The sequence below is a fragment of the Hoplias malabaricus genome, chromosome 12 (assembly GCF_029633855.1).
Source record: "Hoplias malabaricus isolate fHopMal1 chromosome 12, fHopMal1.hap1, whole genome shotgun sequence".
Taxonomy (NCBI): Eukaryota; Metazoa; Chordata; class Actinopteri; order Characiformes; family Erythrinidae; genus Hoplias; species Hoplias malabaricus.
In genome coordinates, this window is record NC_089811.1 from 18,377,261 (window position 1) to 18,393,841 (window position 16,581).

At 36.5% G+C, this 16,581-nt stretch overlaps 1 protein-coding gene across 2 annotated transcripts in view; it reads left to right on the forward strand.

Annotated features, from left to right (window-relative positions):
* si:dkey-100n23.5 overlaps positions 1–10,750 on the forward strand; it is a 28,593-nt gene extending 17,843 nt beyond the window's left edge. Inside the window, exons 7-13 of one of the 2 annotated variants that reach the window (XM_066686598.1) lie at positions 2,751–2,840; positions 2,922–2,960; positions 4,006–4,084; positions 5,764–5,811; positions 5,910–5,992; positions 6,073–6,214; positions 8,109–10,750. In XM_066686598.1, the coding sequence (XP_066542695.1) occupies positions 2,751–2,840; positions 2,922–2,960; positions 4,006–4,084; positions 5,764–5,811; positions 5,910–5,992; positions 6,073–6,214; positions 8,109–8,267 (640 nt within the window). In that variant the 3' untranslated portion in view covers positions 8,268–10,750. The remainder of the gene's footprint in view (positions 1–2,750; positions 2,841–2,921; positions 2,961–4,005; positions 4,085–5,763; positions 5,812–5,909; positions 5,993–6,072; positions 6,215–8,108) is intronic. The other variant, XM_066686599.1, reaches the window with a different exon arrangement.
* The last annotated feature ends 5,831 nt before the right edge of the window (positions 10,751–16,581 follow it).

Here is a 16,581-nt window from a genome sequence, read left to right on the forward strand (position 1 = left end):
CTCAGTTGAAGAAAATCAGCACAATGAGCCCTCAGGGAGCATGGCGAATTAGGCCAGATGAGGGTAAGTTTGAAAGTATGAGGCCTAAAGCATAAGTCTTCATGTGGATAGAAAATATATCCCAAATACTCAAAGTACCAAGACTATATACATATTTGTCATATTAGTTGAACTGAGGGTGTAAGCAAGAATCAGCACAAAGAGGCCATAAGCAGTTTGGGCCACTGAGGTTTCACAAGTACTAATGAACTATGTATCTTTTTTACACAGTGAGAAAGAAAAGTAAAAAAAATAAAGTCAGAGTTTATCAAAATGACTTTTTTGTTGCTATGGCACCGATACTGGCACTTAAACACAGTATCGGCTACAGAGAGTGCCAATACCGTAGGTGTGTTTGAAATGGCCCACTACTCACCATTCCCTACATGTAGTACACAGGATACTTTCAGAACACACCCCATGAAGCAGATACTGACACATATGCATGCCACTAGAATTTAAGTCAGAACAGATAGTAAACAGTCTGGGTATTTAACACTACACAACTGTTTTTGTTGATTTTAAAATACTACACGACCCCAAACTACTCAACCAAACACAAAACCCGCGTATCGTGTATCCTAGTAGACACGGATTAATACGGGCATACAAGTCTCTGCAGTTATTGTTTGCGTTGCTGTTTGTATAGACACACAAAGAAAAAAAACATAAAAATGGATTATGGTTGTGAAAACTTAGTCAGCACTGTCTCTACACGCTGCAGCGGGAGCTGGAGATTAGGAGAATAGCACATTGTTGCGGCTATGTTGCACCATAAATGGTTCAGAAACTGCGCTAACAGTAGCGCAAACCAGTGTTGTGTCCTTTAACGTGAATAGAAAATTAGAATACAGTTGGAATAAAGGCCGTAACAGCGTGTTTTGTGGCTCACTATGTTCTCCTACAGGTAATACTTGTTATTTGGGGACATGTGCATTCAGCACTGTAATATATTGTAGTTTTTCAGAGTTTTACAGTTTAATCCATCCTCCACTGTAGAGCTCCACTGCACATGCTTGTGTTTACTTTCTGTGCTCTGTTCTCATTGGCCGTTGAAGGGACTCGTTCAGCCTTGAGTTGGTGAAGAGTTTACACTGCACGCCTATGTCCAAATTTGGCTCAAAAAATCAAATGTTTGATATGCTGCGACTGGTCTAAAATGCGATTTCGAGGCAAAAATGTTTAGCATTGGGCTAAAAGTCGTGTAGTGTAACCCCAGCTTATGGCATGCCAAAGAACACTTGACTCATTAAGGAACCACAAAGAAGCATGCTAACACAGGTCAGCAGCAGTCCTTAGAAATTGCATTTCTCAGTCGTGACAAATATCCTCATGACAGTGTAAAAAGCTGTTCAGTCAGGCTAGACTATGTCTTCCTATTTGTACATGTTACTGCATTGTGGAAATATTTATGTTTTCATGGCTCTGAAACTTTCAATTTTTTAATGTGCAGTTAATAAAAAGTAAATGTTCATTCAAGCTTATTATATCTCATTAGCGATACAGAACACTGCTTTAAGAAAATAAAATCTGTAAGTACAGCAATATAATTATCTGGATTGATAGGCATCTGTAGTACTTAATATAGATAGAGTTGGTATCGGTACTTGAAATTGGTAGATACTTAAACATGAAATATCGGTATCGGAAGGGAAAAAGTGGTATCGGTGCATCCTTAGTAAATATCTATGTTCATATGTTATGACCTTTGACCTGTGGAGATTAATAGGATCTAAACCCAATATAGATCAATAAAGCAATATTTAGTCTTGTAGTGCCATGGTGGTGAAAGAAATTATTACTTTTCCATATTGTTGCTGAGCAGTTACAGCCATTCATGTTAGAAATGCACATACAGAATTTTTTAAAAATATAACATACAGAAATCTCATGCGACAAATGATTGTCCCATTGTAGTGTCCCCTGTGGGTGTAGTGGTCCTCAATTTTCCACTTATAGCCTTGCCCACAGAAGCAGCATGCTGAGTGTCAGCCTGATCAGCCTTGTGGATGCTGAGATTTAAACGTTTAGCATTCACAGCGCCCCCTATATGAATTGTCATGCCATCTTTCACATGCTACCTCAAAATCATATCCCTAAGTAGAATCTGAAATCTGAAGAAACTCCATAGACTTAGTTCACAAAAGTAGGCTTTGCAAATTAGCTCAGAATCTAAGTGGACGGAGCTAAAAGATCCAAACTGCAGATTAGGTTGTCTTGACTCATGGAGTCAGGTAAAACAAAGATTTTGTCTCTACATCTCACAGTGTAGGATATATGTATGAAAAAGCATTTACCATAAAGTATAGCGCTGAACCCTAATCAACATTCAAGTAACAAATGTATGTTGACAAAACTTGATCATTGTACTCAGATAGCATTTCATTATGATTTACATTTTGCACATCATCCCAGCTCTTCTGAATATTGCCAGATGCTTTTATTCAAATCAAATTTTTGCTTCTTTGGATTTATCATAATATCTTTTCTTTTTTGGCTATGTAAAGCATCCTTGGATTTGTGACAGGTGTTATATAAATTTAACTTATTATTAATACTACCGTGGTAGACTTTTATTTTGGTAGGTGTTTTGGCCAAGAACACTGGTGGGAATCCAACCCTGCTCAGTTTTATAGAATTAAGTGGTGTTGCTCACTATATCACACCAAACAACAGACAAATGCTGTCACAAAATTACCTTTGTCTTTCAGACCATACCATCTGTTAGCTTGGGGGGTTCCTCTCATCATGTCCTGTCTGCCACTGATGAAGGGATACTATGGTCCAGCTGGAGCCTGGTGGTGAGATGTTAATGACCTCTGTACAAAAAATGTCAAAGGCAATATATCAAACTCACTCATTCCCTCGATCTTTCTCTTTAGCTGGATCACAGATAACCATGTATCTTGGAGGTTTGCCATGTAAGTAGCAGCTTTTTGATAAATAATATCAGATTTGAAAATGAGATAAATATTATCCTATAATTATTTCAATCACCAGATTTTAAACTAACTGAAATCCCATGGGAGATTTTCAGTCAACATATAACTCTACCTATATTCACATTAGGAAACAAGTTGTTAACATTGGACTACACATATAGATGATAGCAACTACAAGAAAAAGCAACAATAAAATGTTTTATTTTGCATTAGCAGATCATCAAGAGATTGCCAGATCAACCTCAATCAGTCATTTGGCTGTTCATGTCTGGCATATATTGATATTTTCCTCCAGATGTGTGCAGCTATCCAATAGCATTGTTTTAGCAAGAGTTTGAAAAGAAGGCGTGGCTAGCTTTATATATCAAAGGAATAATTTTCTTGTCTCACACTCCAAGATTGATAATGTGATTAGGGGAGGTATAACTATCTAAGAGTAGGAACTTGCAGCGAATATATTTGGGAGATATTTGGAGTAAAAAAATATTTTGGTTTATTGCTCTTGAATATATTATATTCTAACAGTGTACTGTGGGTGTAGGACAGCATCCTTCCAAAAGACATTGCTTCACTTGGTGCTTTACTGATCATGGTACAGGATGCTAGCTAGAAAAATGGAGCAGTGGTACCAGGCTCTGACTCCCTTCATTTTTTTGTCTTTTATGCATTTTGTTCAGAAAGACAAAGCAGAGCTGATTTGGAATCTCAGGAATTCATTCTCCTCTTCCTGAACGTGTTTTTCTGTTCTTTTCTTTTTCAGTTAAAGGTGAATCATGCAGAGACATAGTTGGAGTGTTTGTCATTGTCACTGATGCAGTCTCTAGGGGATAGGTCAAGCTGACTAGCAATACTGTGTTTTGAAGTCAATGTTAGAGTATGACTAATCAAAATAAAAACGTGGGATGTTTCTCAGCGGGTGGTTGTCTGGTGTTTAACTGAGTGACCTAATCTAGGTTTTTTTGTATTTTATTTATATTTTTAAGCCTTTTTACCTTTATCTAAAATGTTCTTAGTTTTTATGCAGATGGTACGTCCCACTCTTCACCCTCATCTTCCTTATGATCATCTGTTACGCACGAATTATCTGTGTGGCCAATGATAGGGTGAGTTGCATTCTACAGAAGAAATGTGAAAAACGGCTTACAAAAACTGCTTACAAATGAAGACACACATGAAATATCTGAAAAGATACTTGGAGTTTTCAGTTAATTCTGCAGTAAATTACAAGGAACACTGAAATAATGCTGTTGTGCAGCAGTGTTGGAAGGTTGTTTAGCTAGGCTAAACAAAATAGCTAAATATAATGTTACCTTCTATTGTCATGATCTTCATGGTTACGAGAGCATTTCTTTCACAGGATTTCTTTATATTTCTTTGTTGTAGTTGCCATTTTGGGAGCATAGAATCTTCTTTATTGCTAGTGTAAACAAATGAGAAAGATGAATAATCATTAATTATCCCATACACAGGGCTTCTCTCAGCTTTTTAAAACAAAAAGGCCCACCATATCTTCACATCAGCATTTTAATTGGATTTATAATGAGGAGAAAAGGGCCATCATCCTGTTGACAATTTTAGCATTTTGTCATACAATCTAATGCAAAACCATTTTAGGCTATAATGTATTTCTCCTCTTTTGAGTGTTAGTAATACATTAAACATATGCAAGTTTCAGTAATTATTCTATTTCACTTATGTTTTGATTCCACGTGTAAGATACTAAAAGCACAAGCAATATTTTCTTTTTCTCATTTTTTTCACCCTGTTTACAGGGCTGGTAATCTGGTCATACTGACCTGTTTTGGCTTAAAGTTTAATAAAGTGGTTCTCCTTGTCTGAAAATATAAGCTGATTGGTGATGTTTTCATACCACAGTAAAATTGAGGCTGAATCTTAAAAGTATCCATACACCCTGTGTACTGCAGGGTGTTGGTCATAAAATAATAGCTTCTGCACTCAGGTACAGTGCATTGTATGTTGGATTATAAAACAGTTTCTATTCAGCTATAACCTTCACATCTCCTTGTCAAACTATCTGGAAACTCAAACTGCAAACCTGAGAGTATGTTAGTGCATATTTTATTGCAATAGACAACAAATTAATACATGGTCTATATTGAGTGTCAAATCATAAACATAATTTACCATCCATTTTAGAGACTGATTTTTCAGTGTGCTCACCTAATTACTTAGGGAATTTCTTTCAGGAAAAACAAATAAACCAACAATATTGTTGTTGTATTAAAGGGCACATGTGAAAATTTACATTTTGTAGTATGTTTTTGCACATTAATTTAGATATCTTGGGTCCACACCAACGCACAAACCAATGCCTTCTTCTCTGTGTATTTCCAATTATAGTACTGCATCTCCAAACATAGCCCCTGTTCATGTGAGAGTTTAGGGTTAAAAAGAGCAAACAATTTTGAGCTCAGAGAAATAAACATACTGAATAAATAAAGCAAAGACTGAGAAAATGAACATCAAAACTAACCAAAAAAAATGACTAAAAACATTACCTTCTGTTCACTCCCTTCTCATTGAGGTGCTGTCCTGCTGAAATTGGCTTGTTCATTTAGTGGAAAATGTGATAAAACCAGCTCTTTTGAATTAGGCTCTTTATATAGGAAGAGAATGGTGCTTTTGGACCCCAGGAAACTGTCAGAACTTGTGGAAAACTTAACTAAACTTTAAATATGATACTTCGTTTTATATTTAATGAAAATACAAACTGAATCTAATAGATTATTTGTATATGTATGATCTGATGCTTTATTTATAGATGCAGTCCTGGCTAGGAACCTTTAACCCAGAGAGGGAACGGCGGAAGGTAAGGCTATGTATTTGTGTGTGTGTTTACTTAAATAATGTGTTATGTTTTTCATGTCTCATTCATTTTCATAATCTCACTATTTTTCTTTTTCAAAGGTATCCCTTGCTGAGGAAATACGCCCTCTGAAGTGGTATCCTTCTGTATATTTGCTGGTCTCTATATTTCCCCTATTAAATAGGTATGCATACACATATATGCACACACACCTAAATTAACTATGCTATGTAAATCTGACTGTGTAATGTTGTGTGTCTGTAGGCTGCATAATGCTGTGTATCCTGAGGAGCCATTGTTCTCTCTCACCCTTCTGCATGTGGTCAGTGCACCTCTACATGGTCTAGCCAATGCATTCATCTTTGGCAAGGACACATGGAACCAGCTCAGTAACATGGGAATCAAAGTAACCTTTTTTTTTTTACTATTTAGACAACAATATAACCAGGTGATCAATATATTGTCCCAGAAATAATTGGGATAAACAATATTATTGTCAAATTAAAACCATTTTATGCCACTGATAAAATAATACAAGACAATAATAAAGACAATAATAATTTACACCACTTTAGAAAGCAATGAACTTTTAGCAAAATCAGTTATTTAGAATATTCAGACACTGGAATTAGAATATTTTAAAAGTTGAAATATCCTAAATAAATAAAACATAAATATGTCGAACAAATTGACATAATTTTGACTATTGGACAATAAAGATATTCCATTCTAGTTCTTCTATCCACCTTATTTTTGGTGCTCTTGGGGAGAACAAATTCTTCCAAGACTTCCAGTCTGCCATTTCCATTTATTTTAACAGCTAATACTGAGTGTGGCAGCAGCCTGTGTGTTTTACTTTTCAAAATTTGCAGCTACTTCCCAGTTCAGATGGGATTAAATCCTGGAGCTCCTCTGTGATTTATTTCTGTCCAGATTGGCAAAGTCAGTGTCTTTCTCACTCCTCTCTGTCACTACACTCAGTGCTCTTCTGATAATATATCCCAGATTAAAGCCCCAAATTAATATCACCATTATGGTTTGTGTTTTAGAGTTTCTTTTGTGCAAGAGTGTTTGTTTAAAAAAAAAAAAAAAACATTCAGGAGAGCATGTGTGCCTGTGGCTCCGGTGGAGATCGAGAGGTTCACGAATAGTAATTTAATTGCAATCTGGATAATCACTGGCAAGACGACATTTTCATCTGCCTTGAACAGTGAAGCTCTTCAGCTTTGGTTAAAAGCTTGGTTAAAAAAAAACTTGACTGAGACCCTCTGTATTTAATCATGTTTTTATAATAGTTTTAACAACATATGTGATGATTATTATGCAGCATATTCATAAAACATAATTAATATATGTATAATTTTCTTTATATCGATTAAATATAATTTTATATTTAATAATGCATATTCACAATGTTTCATAATAATGAATATTGTTATATATTTGAGTTTTCATTTCAAGTGTATTTATATTGACATGTGTATTCTTTAATATCTATTATTATATCAGAGGGGACATTAGTGGAGAGGCTTATAAAAGTCTGCACTCTGGGGGCTGGGAAGTCTTCTCCCGCTCACACTAGAAGATGACATTAAAGAGTTAAACCACTATGCGTGTGTTATGTCCAGGCACTTTTTGTGTCATCCTCCCTCTGGATGATAGCTCAGAAGATGTGGTTGAAACTCAGTGTTTCAGACTGTGTGGTATATTGAGAACTTTCTCACTGCTTTTAATTCTGACCAACAGCAAACAGGTAGTCTCTCGCAGACAAACAAAGAAAAGCCATTATTTACTTTTCAAAATAAGGTGGATTTAGAGCAGTCACTTGGCGACACCTGAGCCAACACCTGAAATACCATAGCAACTATGATAGCATCCACTTAAAACACCTTAGCAGCCACCTGATATGCCATAGCAATCGCATTAGCAATCACCTGGGATACCATAACAAACACCAATGGACCCAACACTACATATACCTTAGTAACAGCTTAGTAATGGCCTACAAATACACAATTAAGACCAACCACAAGTGATATGACAGTAACAACTTCGCATATCCCTAGCCAATAACTGCATATCCCTAAAAATATCCTGCAAATATATCAAGCAACTTGCATTATTGTAGTAACCACCAGACATACTTTATTAGTACCATAGCACCCTCTAGGCAGCACTATTGAAAATATTGTAGATACCATAGCAACAGCCTAGCAATACCTTAGTAACCATACAAGTAACCACTTGTAACACCATAGTATAAGCAGACTCACTGAATTGTCCGGTATAATTTGTTTCAGATGGCCCTTCGGTCTCGGCTGTGTGACAGCACACGGATTGGAGAGTATCATTCAGCGAGTGTGAGATATACAGCTGACCTCAATTCGGATTCAGATGATGATGATAACAACGTCCTCTTCTACAGCCCTGACATGAGCCTGAAAGACAGAGGACCCTGAAGAGCTTTGGCTATGTTCACATTACTGTGCTAAAATGTCTCAAATCTACAGAGCCCTAGAGGGGAAGTGGGTAAACGATTAGAGTGAACGATTTACAATTCGTTCACGTTTTACTTAATTTGAGTGAACGAATTAGTAATTTGTGCGCACGATTTAGCCAATTTCAGTGAACGAATTAGTAATTTGTGTGCATGCACAACTAATTAATTCACTGGGGGCTCCGTAGAAGCCATTTGCTTTTTGCCAAAACTCTTATAATGTTTGGTACTAATGACTGCAGTCACTGCACATGAAGTAAAATTATCTTCATTCATTCATTCATTACCTGTAAACGCTTATCCAGTTCAGGGTCGCGGTGGGTCCAGAGCCCACCTGGAATCACTGGGCGCAAGGCGGGAATACACCCTGGAGGGTGCGCCAGTCCTTCACAGGGCAACACAGACACACACACATTCACTCACACCTACGGACACTTTTGAGTCGCCAATCCACCTACCAACGTGTGTTTTTGGACTGTGGGAGGAAACCGAAGCACCCAGAGGAAACCCACGCGGACACGGGGAGAACACACCAACTCCTCACAGACAGTCACCCGGAGCGGGAATTGAACCCACAACCTCCAGGCCCCTGGAGCTGCGACTGCGACACTACCTGCTGCGCGGACTGTGCCGCCCCTAAAATTATCTTATTGAGTCCAAAAAGACAAAATATATCAATTAGGGGTTTATCACACTGTGGATTATTATGGATTTTATTATTATTACATTATGGATTATTAAGCGAATGTATGAAAGTGTTGAAGCAAATGGCGTGCATCATATTTTCGGCTGAGCACAAGGAGCTCATAGCCTTAAATCTCTGTTGTATAACACTTCGTTGGAAAGAAACAATATTCTTTTTTTTATGAATCCATTAATCTCTGAGCAATATTGTTCCTTTCCACTCGAATCGGCTAAATCGTATGCATGAATTACTAATTTGTTCACTCAAATTAACTAAAACGTGCACACGAATTTCAGTTCAATCACTCAAATTAATGAAAATGTGTGAATGAAAATAGTTCACTCAGTTTTTTTTTTACCCACTTCCCCACCAGGGCTCCGTACAAATCAGATTTTATTATTTTTTATTTTTTGGTGTTAATGTGACACAGATCTGATCATTTCAAAGCTGTGTGGACATGTCAAATCAGATTTGAGTTTCATATGTGGTCCTTGATTCGATTCATATTTGGCCCATGGACATGCATCAGAAATGTGAACAGCCACATCAGATTTAATTGGTACGCATGCACTTATTGCTGTGGTCCTCACCCAGCATCAGCAGAGATGATGTTCGGATGAGTCCCAAATGGCACCGTAATCCTTGCATAGTGTATTTCACATATTATAAAACAAAATTACTACAAGGAGACATGGCACAAGTTCGACAGCAAGACGTGAAGTTCATATATGAAATAAATGGTTTAATGTTTGTCCATACAATGCAGTGTGTGAGTGCAGAAACCAAAGTTACATACCCTACACTCTGCACTACACAGTGCTGAGGGAAATATTTGGGATACAGCCAATATTGGCACAGCAGTAAAAGCAATCCAGGTGTCTTTTTCACCATTCGTCATGTACAGCATATGAGCTGTTTGCTATTCTCCTGAGCAAAGTGTGAAACACAAATGAACTAATAATTAATCTGTTTTGCAGTGTTAATACAACTAGTTGTCACAGAGTCAAACATGTGTATCAGTGTGCTCATGCGTTCCTTTTCAGGGACAGATATGTTCTCATTACAGACAGGTACAGGTCACTTACATTTATGAATGTGAACTGTTAGGCCCAATATGATATGGGCAAAAAAAATCTGAATTGATGAATGAGGGTTGTAATGTCAACGTAGGTTTTGTGCTTGTATGTGTGTGTGGAGGGGGTGTTTGTATTTACACTCCATGCCTTTTAGGAAATTTCAGCTCTTGTACTGTTTTCTTAGTATTATTAATTACACAGAGAGGGGAAAGGGACTGAAAATGTCATTAAAATATCTCTGCATTCATTGCTTTTCAAGATAAATGAACTGGTGACAGTATTGTGGCACTGTACATTGTATAAATAGGAGAGTGCTGAAAATGAATGTCATTTATTTGAGATTTATTTTCACAATTTTATACTGACTTCATTCATTGGTTGTACATTTCTTTAAATTAACTTCTGATATATTTTGCTTAGAGAGCATGTTTTACTTTTATTTATGGAACTGTATTTAATGTTATGTAAAGTTATATTTTTTTGTACTATTTGCAAAGTATTTGAATTAAAATTGTTAATAAATTGTGTGTTTAATTAATCATGCTTCATGAAAACTTTAAATTTCTATTTGTCATACTGGGATCAAAGTGGCTTAGAGACCTGTTTAAACTGCACAGTACTCCTTATTCCGGATTACCTTCACCTAAAGTAAAATGTTTTCTGAAGGTTGAAATTTTATATCAATAATGATAAAGCTGGACTTTCTCTCTTCTATATATTTGTGACAATAAACTTAATGACAATTTATTTGTTCATTACTAAAGATTATTTTTCAATGATTGTACAGGCAAAACAACTTTATTCTTGATCTTTATAATAAACTCCTTTAATTAATCCATAAGCTGAGGACTCTGCAATAGGAATTTCCTTCATCTCTGTTCCTGTCGTAGCAGGTAGTGTCGCAGTCACACAGCTCCAGAGTCCTGGGGTTGGGGTTTCGAATCCTGCTCTAGGTGGCTGGCTGTGAGGAGTTTGGTGTGTTCTTCCCGTGTCTGCATCAAATTAGTTTTCTGATAAATATTACATTGTCTCTTATCAATAGTGCAGATGGTTACCTTTTAATTTACTCGCTGAACAAATCATAAGCTGTCATCACAACCATTACCCACTGCTTGTGTATGTGTGTATTTAGAATTGTGTGGTTGTGAGATGTGTGCAATATCTATAACCCAAATTAATTATGCCTATAATAATTAAATTATAAATACCTTTAATTATAATTCCCAATATGTGATTCATCACATGAATCCAGTGAGGTTATTTGAGGAAATGCTCAATTGCTTCCCCACAGATGTCTCCAGTGTTTTGATTAAAAAAAAGGCTGATTGAAATAGATCCATAATTTTATAGCTCAGAAGGGTCAAAAGAATTCAAGAGAAAAGCAACAGATAAGAACAGAAGAGTTCTGATCAAAGGCTAATATTCTGCATATGTAAATGTTATTGGTGCCAAAGCTGAGAAGGAATTTATTTTTAAAAGCAAAGAAATATTTAAAAGAACTTTATAAACTGGATACAGTCAGTATCTATATGTTTTTTGATGAGGACATGAATGTAGCTCTCCATCTGTTGAGAGCATTATCTGCATGGTCTGAATTTTAGCATTTAAAAGTGATTATTACTGATACGTTCCATATTTGGAAACATAAAACTAATTATGCTAAGAGGATGGTGGCACGGTGGTGCAACAGGTGTGTCTGTGGGCTCCAGACCCTGAACTGGATAAGCAGTTACAGACAATGAACGAAGGAAGTTTGTATTTGGTTATTCCGTTTTTTTTTGTCAGTGACGCTTTCAGTTGCATTTAAACAGTAATGATGTGATATAACAATTTTACAATTAAAATATGTAATCACTTAAGGTTTAAATGCTAACTGATATTTGATATTTTCCCGAAATCACTGGGTGGAAAGCAGGGACACACCCTGAAGGCTGTGCCAGTCCTTCACACGGTGACACATACACACACACAGACACACTTATCATTCATTCATTATCTGTAACTGCTTATCCAATCCAGGGTCATGGCGGGTCCGGAGCCTACCTGGGATCACTGTGCACAAGGTGGGAAACACGCCCCGGAGGTGTGCCAGCCCCTCACACTCACTAACACCTATTAACATTTTTGAGTCTCCACTCTACCTACTAACATGCGTTTTTGGACCGAGGGAGGAAACTGTAGCACCCAGAGGAAACCCACACGAACACGGGGAGAACACACCAAACTCCTCACGGACAGTCTTCCGGAGCGTGACTCAAACCCATAACCCTAGGCCCCTTTGTGACTGCAACACTACCTGTTGTGCAACTCTGCCACTGCAGAGATACATTTCAGTGCAATTTATGGTAAGTCCTGCAAAAACAAATGAACACACACACTTAAATATTCACTAATATATTTACTGTTGTAAATACAAAAAATAAGTATTTAAACAATTTGCTATATTCCAGACACATGGGTGTGGGTGTCGGAGGATAACATTGTGTAAACTAATAATAATAAAGTTTAATGACAAAATTTAATATACCTTAGTACTTATTTCAGTAAGTGACGATGTAATGGCTACATCAATTTTGTTTGTTAAATAAAGTCAGTAAATGATAATAAAATGCATTATCAAAGTCTGAATTCCCTGTGTAATCCCTGTGTAGTGATTGGACAAGCCTGATTCAACAAACCTGAGTAAGCGCATGAAGCAGTGGGATGACAGCACCAGCTTCTCAGTTTTCTATAATTCCCTGTGTCCATAGACCCCTGGATCTGCTGCCTTTATCTATGGGGGAGCATTAACTACCAAAATCTAAACTGAACAAATTAGTTTTTAGCCTAGATTTGAAGATTATGGTTGTGTCTGAGTCTTGAACATTTTCTGGAAGATCATTCCAGAGTTGGGGAGGCTTTATAAGAAAGAGCTTTTCCCCCAACTGAGGCCTTCTGAATTCTGAGAATTATTAAAAATCCATCAATCTGTGATCTGAGTAATCGTGGAGGCTTATAATAGGAAATAATATCTTGTAGCTATTCAGGAGCGAGCCCATGTAGAGCTTTACATATTAATAACAATTTTGTAATCAATACGGAATTTAACAGTCAACCAATGAAGTAATGATTGAACTGGGCTGATATGTTCAAATTTTCTAGTTTTACTGGCTGCAGCATTTTGAACTAGCTGAAATTTGCTTAAATTGCTGCTGGTACATCCTGACAGTAGTATGTTACAATAGTCAAGCCTTGAAGTAATTGTTGTTAATTTTCCGTATTGTGAAGGTGCTGAAAAAGACTTCTACACTGACACCATTCTTTAGTTGCAAATAATCAGGTTTATTACAATGAAAAGAACAGCATCTTGAAAAGCCCCAATGGATGGCTTGTTGAGAAGTTTAGCCAATGCCTTCTGACATTTTCACCCCCATTCTCAACTTATATAGGTTGGTTTGTGCCTACATATGGTAAATAGTATGGCTTTTGTTTACATCATTTCCTGTTCTGGTAAAGAAATATAAATTGTAAGGACATCCTGTCTTGCTACCTCCAAGGAAAAAGCTTACCCCAACATCCCATTCTCACAGAGACAAAAACCCCTATATATGCACAAATTCAGAACAATAAGTTATTCCATTACTGCACACACTTAATATCATATGCATATGTAGCCATTAAATTACACTTCATTTGAATATACACCATAATAAAGGCATGTACTAATGTTTCTGCGTCATGCAGGAATAAGACATTTCTAATCTTGGCAATGTTGCAAGGAAGTAAAAAAGCTGTCCTAGTGGTACTGCCTATGTGTTGATCGAATGATAAATCCATATCAATTATGATGGCAAGATTTTTTGCCGATGAACCAGATTTAACTAGAAAGTCAGCAAGATTTAAAATGAAATCTGATCAATTATTTATAACAGGACCTCTGATTTGACACTGTTTAGAAGGAGGAAGTTACACAACATCTAGCCTTTCACATCTTTTACACAGTCCTCTATTTCCTTTAATTTGGGTTTGGCTGATATGCACAATTGCGTGTCATCTGCGTAACAGTGAAAGTTAATGTCATGGTTTCTTGTAACTGTGTCTAGCAGTAACATGTATAATGTAAATAAAAGTGGTCATAAAATAGAGCCTTGCAGAATTCCAAATCTTACTTTAGAATAATTGGAAGATAAGTCATTTACTTTTACGAACTGATAACGTTCCTTTAAGTAAGATTTAAACCATGATAGGGTTGTCCCTGTGGCTCCGACCATGTTTTCTAACTTCTCAAGAAGAATATTGTGGTATCAAAAGCTGCGCTGATGTCAAGAAGCACCAACAGGGATATATGGCCTTGATCAGAGGAAAGAAGACCGTTTGTTATCTTAACTTGCGCAGTGCTATGATGTGGCCTGAATTCAGATTGGAATTTTTCAAATATATTATTCTTATGTAGATATAAAGTTGTTGGGCCACAGCTTTCTCTCAGATCTTGGATAGAAATGGTAGATTAGAAATAGGCCCCTAATAAGACAATATGCTAGCAACAAGATTTGGTTTCTTGATCATAGGTTTAATAACTGCTAGTTTAAAAGTTTGGTTACCTGGCCCAGGCTAAGGCATGGGTTTACAATAGTTAAAAGAGGATTCGTAATAGCTGGTAGTACTTTGAGTAATTTTGTGGGAATTGTACAGTTTTCAGAGGTGATAATCTTCTCTAGTTCTAACTGTGAGAGTGGGTAAAAATTTCAAGTTTATTTTTTTACAAATACGTTATGTTTTATGCTACATCAGATGACAGCCAGATCAAATATAATACTGTGGGTTGAGTTTGTTGTCTAATATTTTCAGTTTTTTATATATTTTATAATATAATATAAAATATATATTTTAAATATTTTAGTTTAAGTTTCAATTTAAGTCCATAAAAACTTCAGTCATGAGAGTTGCTGGAATTTGTGGTTCAGTCCCTGCCTGATTTTTTGCAGTTCTGGAAAACACACTGAAAAGTACTCTAGGATTATATTTATTATTGTAGATCAGAGAGGCCAGGTTTGAGCTTTAGTGAGAGCATTTTTATACTCTATAAGGATGTCCTTCCAGGCAGAGTGGAACATTAGCAGCTTGGTTGATTGCCATTTCTGCTAATTTCTGTGCTGTTTGTTGAACACTTTGTAGAACAGCGAGGGGATATACATATATTTTGGCTAAGACGTAACTCATATGAAATTAGGTAATGGTTGGAGATAGCTGAGGTTTGCGGTAAGATATTAAGATTGTCTATGTGTCAGATTTTGTGAGTAAGGTTTAGTGTCAAAACTAAATCTGAAGTGTGACTACAGTAGTGACTAGGCCCTATTACATTTTGGGTAATACCAACAGAATCTAGGATTGACGTAAATGCCTTTTTTAGAGGGTCATCTGCCTTCTCAAAAAGGATATTAAAATCTCCTACAATTATATCTTTATCATTGCACACAGCTAGGTTTGCAGCGAAATCACTGAATTGTTTTAGAAATTCTGAGTAGGGCTGTGATGATGTACAGTACCTGTGACACATCACCAAGAGAAACCATTATATGTATACTTACCTGTACTTCTTACCTGTACCTGTACTGTTCATTGTTATTTTTATTGTTTATGAAACTTGTGTATCCAAGATACAATAACTTTTACCTCTTAAGGGAATGGTATATTCTAGGGGGCGGGGCTACCTATATATATACCACACAAGGGTAAAAGAGGGAGACTCTGCTAGACCGTGGCAAGAGAAGCATAACTTACGTGTATAATAAGACTCAATTGATTTGGTTGTCATTACCCTTTTTTGTCTCTGCTAATAGAGAATTTTTATTTTGTTAATTTTTTTTGTTCTCAAGGAGCGCGTGTGTATGTATTGTAAATAGTAATATAAAGTCTGGTGTGTAAATAAAGGTGGAAGGGAACCAAAAATCGAACCTCTCGGTGTTATTTCGAGTCGACCTTATATCATCTCAGGCCTCTCGCCCGACTCTACCCACAGAGAATGCCTCCCACCATTACACTTTGTGGTGGTGAAGGGATGAGCTTTATCACAAGGGCCCTGGTGCTCTGTAAATGTTACATAATAAAAATGCGTCCTTTTTTGTGACCGGATTTGTAATAATGGTGGAAAGAACCTTGAAAGAAGTGAAGGTGTCACATTGTTTATGACTGATATCTAGGGTATTTTGGTAAATTACATATACTCCACCTCCTTTACCTGATAATCCTGGCCTATATAAATAATTATAGTCTAGAGGGGTGATAGTCTTTAATGCTGAATATTCATTTGGTCTAAGCCACGTTTTCATGAGACAGAAAAATATCAAATTTATGATCACTTGTAATATAATTTACAATGACTGCTTTTGACTTTAGTGACCTTATATTGAGTAACCCACATTTTAGATCTGAGGTGTTGCTGCTATCATATCTGAATATGATTTAATATTGATTAGGTTGTTGAAACAGGCTGATTTTGTTTTTCTACATTTTCATTTAATTCGGGGCAAAGACGC